This window comes from Malurus melanocephalus, unplaced genomic scaffold, assembly GCF_030028575.1.
Source record: "Malurus melanocephalus ecotype Western Australia unplaced genomic scaffold, MMel_1.1 scaffold_86, whole genome shotgun sequence".
NCBI lineage: Eukaryota > Metazoa > Chordata > Aves > Passeriformes > Maluridae > Malurus > Malurus melanocephalus.
In genome coordinates this window covers 1,468,943-1,470,893 of record NW_026623318.1, presented here as the reverse complement: position 1 = coordinate 1,470,893, position 1,951 = coordinate 1,468,943, and the positions used below count along the sequence as shown (strand labels likewise).

At 67.2% G+C, this 1,951-nt stretch overlaps 1 protein-coding gene across 1 annotated transcript in view; it reads right to left on the bottom strand.

Moving 5' to 3' along the window:
- Positions 1–1,951, bottom strand: part of NOS3 (nitric oxide synthase 3) — an 11,813-nt gene that overhangs the window by 3,315 nt on the left and 6,547 nt on the right. Inside the window, exons 14-18 of the mRNA XM_057367901.1 lie at positions 1,845–1,912; positions 1,643–1,759; positions 1,055–1,229; positions 815–944; positions 226–304 (exon numbers count right to left, since the gene is read on the bottom strand). Coding sequence (XP_057223884.1) covers positions 226–304; positions 815–944; positions 1,055–1,229; positions 1,643–1,759; positions 1,845–1,912 — 569 coding nt within the window. The remainder of the gene's footprint in view (positions 1–225; positions 305–814; positions 945–1,054; positions 1,230–1,642; positions 1,760–1,844; positions 1,913–1,951) is intronic.

Here is a 1,951-nt window from a genome sequence, read left to right as displayed (position 1 = left end):
GGGGGAGGGGCAGCGAGAGGTCAGCGGGTGCAGGACGGGTCAGTGGGGGATGGGGGGCCGGACATGGGATGGGGGCATTGGGGAGAAAGCGGTCCCGGAGGTCCCGGTGGAGGGCGTTGTCCTGGGGATGCGGGCAGTCCTGGAGTGCTGGGAGTGGAGGGGGACGGAAGATCCCGCGGGTGGGTGGAGAGGCGAGGTGGGGTCCCTGTGCCGGGGGAATCTYACCTGGACTCCTCACTCTGCAGGTTCTCCACAGACAGCACCGTGCAGGGGAACACCTGGCGCTTGTGCAGTTGGGACAGTCCTGGGGGCACGGAGGGGTCATGGGGGAACTGGGGACRCGGAACGAGTGGGGGGGTACAGGGGTACAGACGATTGGGGGGATAAGGGAGTCTGGTGGTCATGGGTGGACTGGATGGACACAGGTGGTCACGGGGTCTGGAGACACATGGGGGGACACGAGGAGAGCCAGGTATACATGTATGGCTGAGGGGTTTTATGRGGCCTGGAGGGACTTGATGGTCATGAAGGCACACAGAAGGGCTGGGGAGGAACAGGGGTTTGGGGGAACACGGAGGGGCACGGGAGCTGGGGAGTCGTGGGGTGACAGGAAGGCTGGAGTGCAAGCACAGGGTCTCGGGAAGGACACGAGGGGGGCGGCTCCCCAGAGCTGTGGGGTGCGAGGGGATCCCACAGGATGCTGCTATGGGGTGTCCTGGGGCGGGGAAAGGGACAGATGCTGGTGACAGGTGGGGGGTGTCACAGGGGATCGGGGGGGCCCGCAGGGGTTGGGGGTTCCCGGAGGAGTCGGTACCTGCCAGGGTCTCGGTGGCCTGGGGCTGCGGCACCAGCCGGTGCCTCTGGCGCTTCCAGCCCTGGGGCGGGGCGAACAGCTCCTCGGCCGCTCCCGCCCCGTCCCCCACGCAGAAGGTCTCGCAGGCAGCCTGGGGGCACGGGGGGGCGGTGGGTGCGGAGCGGGGGGCCCTGTGGGTGCCCCCCTACCCTCTGTGCCCAGCTGCAGATCGGCTCCCGAGGGCCCCCCCGGCCCCCGTACCTGGAACACCTGGCGTGCCCAGGTGCGGAATGACTCCTCCTGGGCGCACAGCTCGTCGCCTTCTCCGAGGGGCAGCACCCGCTCCCCGCCCAGCTCCTCCAGCCGCGTGTCCACGGCCCGTGCGAAGGCGCAGAAGTGAGGGTACGCCCGGGACCCCAACCCGAACACTGCGAACCTGGGGGCACAAAGCGGGGCTTGAGCTGCTATGCCTGAACATCACAAACCTCGCGGAGATGTAGCAGGGGGAAGGACCGTGAAGCCAGAGGGGTCAGGCCATTACAGGAGGGAGTCAGGGATGGGGAAAATGGGGGCAGCTCCTGTCCCCACCCACATCTGCAGGGCAGTTGGAGCTGGGGCTGCCAGTGCCAGTGTGARCCCGTGTAGGGGCACCCCAAGCCCCAGCAGGGCAGCCAAGGACCCCATCCCCGTTCCCGTGGCCATGGCCATCCTGTGGCCTCAGTACATCAGGACTCCCAACTTGTCCAGGCTGAGCACCCCACCCCGGTGCCCACCCTATACCCATCCCCGTGGCCATGCCCTGTCCTTGTGGCCATGCCCATCCCATGCCCATCCCTGTGGCCTCGGTACCGCAGGGCTCCCAAGGTTCCCGCACTGTCTGTGTTGCTCAGCTGCCGCCGCTTCTTCTTCCAGGAGGACACAAGCTGGTCGGATTGGGACACACTGTTGAACCGCAGCTTGTAGCTCCTGGGGGGATTAGGAGGGTCAGGGGCTGAGGAGGGATCCTGCCCTGGCCCCAGCAGGGACCCCCCAGGACCAGCGGGGTGCTCACATAGGCGGCTCTGCCTGGGAGGTGCCAGTGTACGGCGATGTCATCTCCATCAGTGCCTTGGAGAAGCCCTGTGGGGGGCAGAATGTTACCCCCACATCCCATCCCCA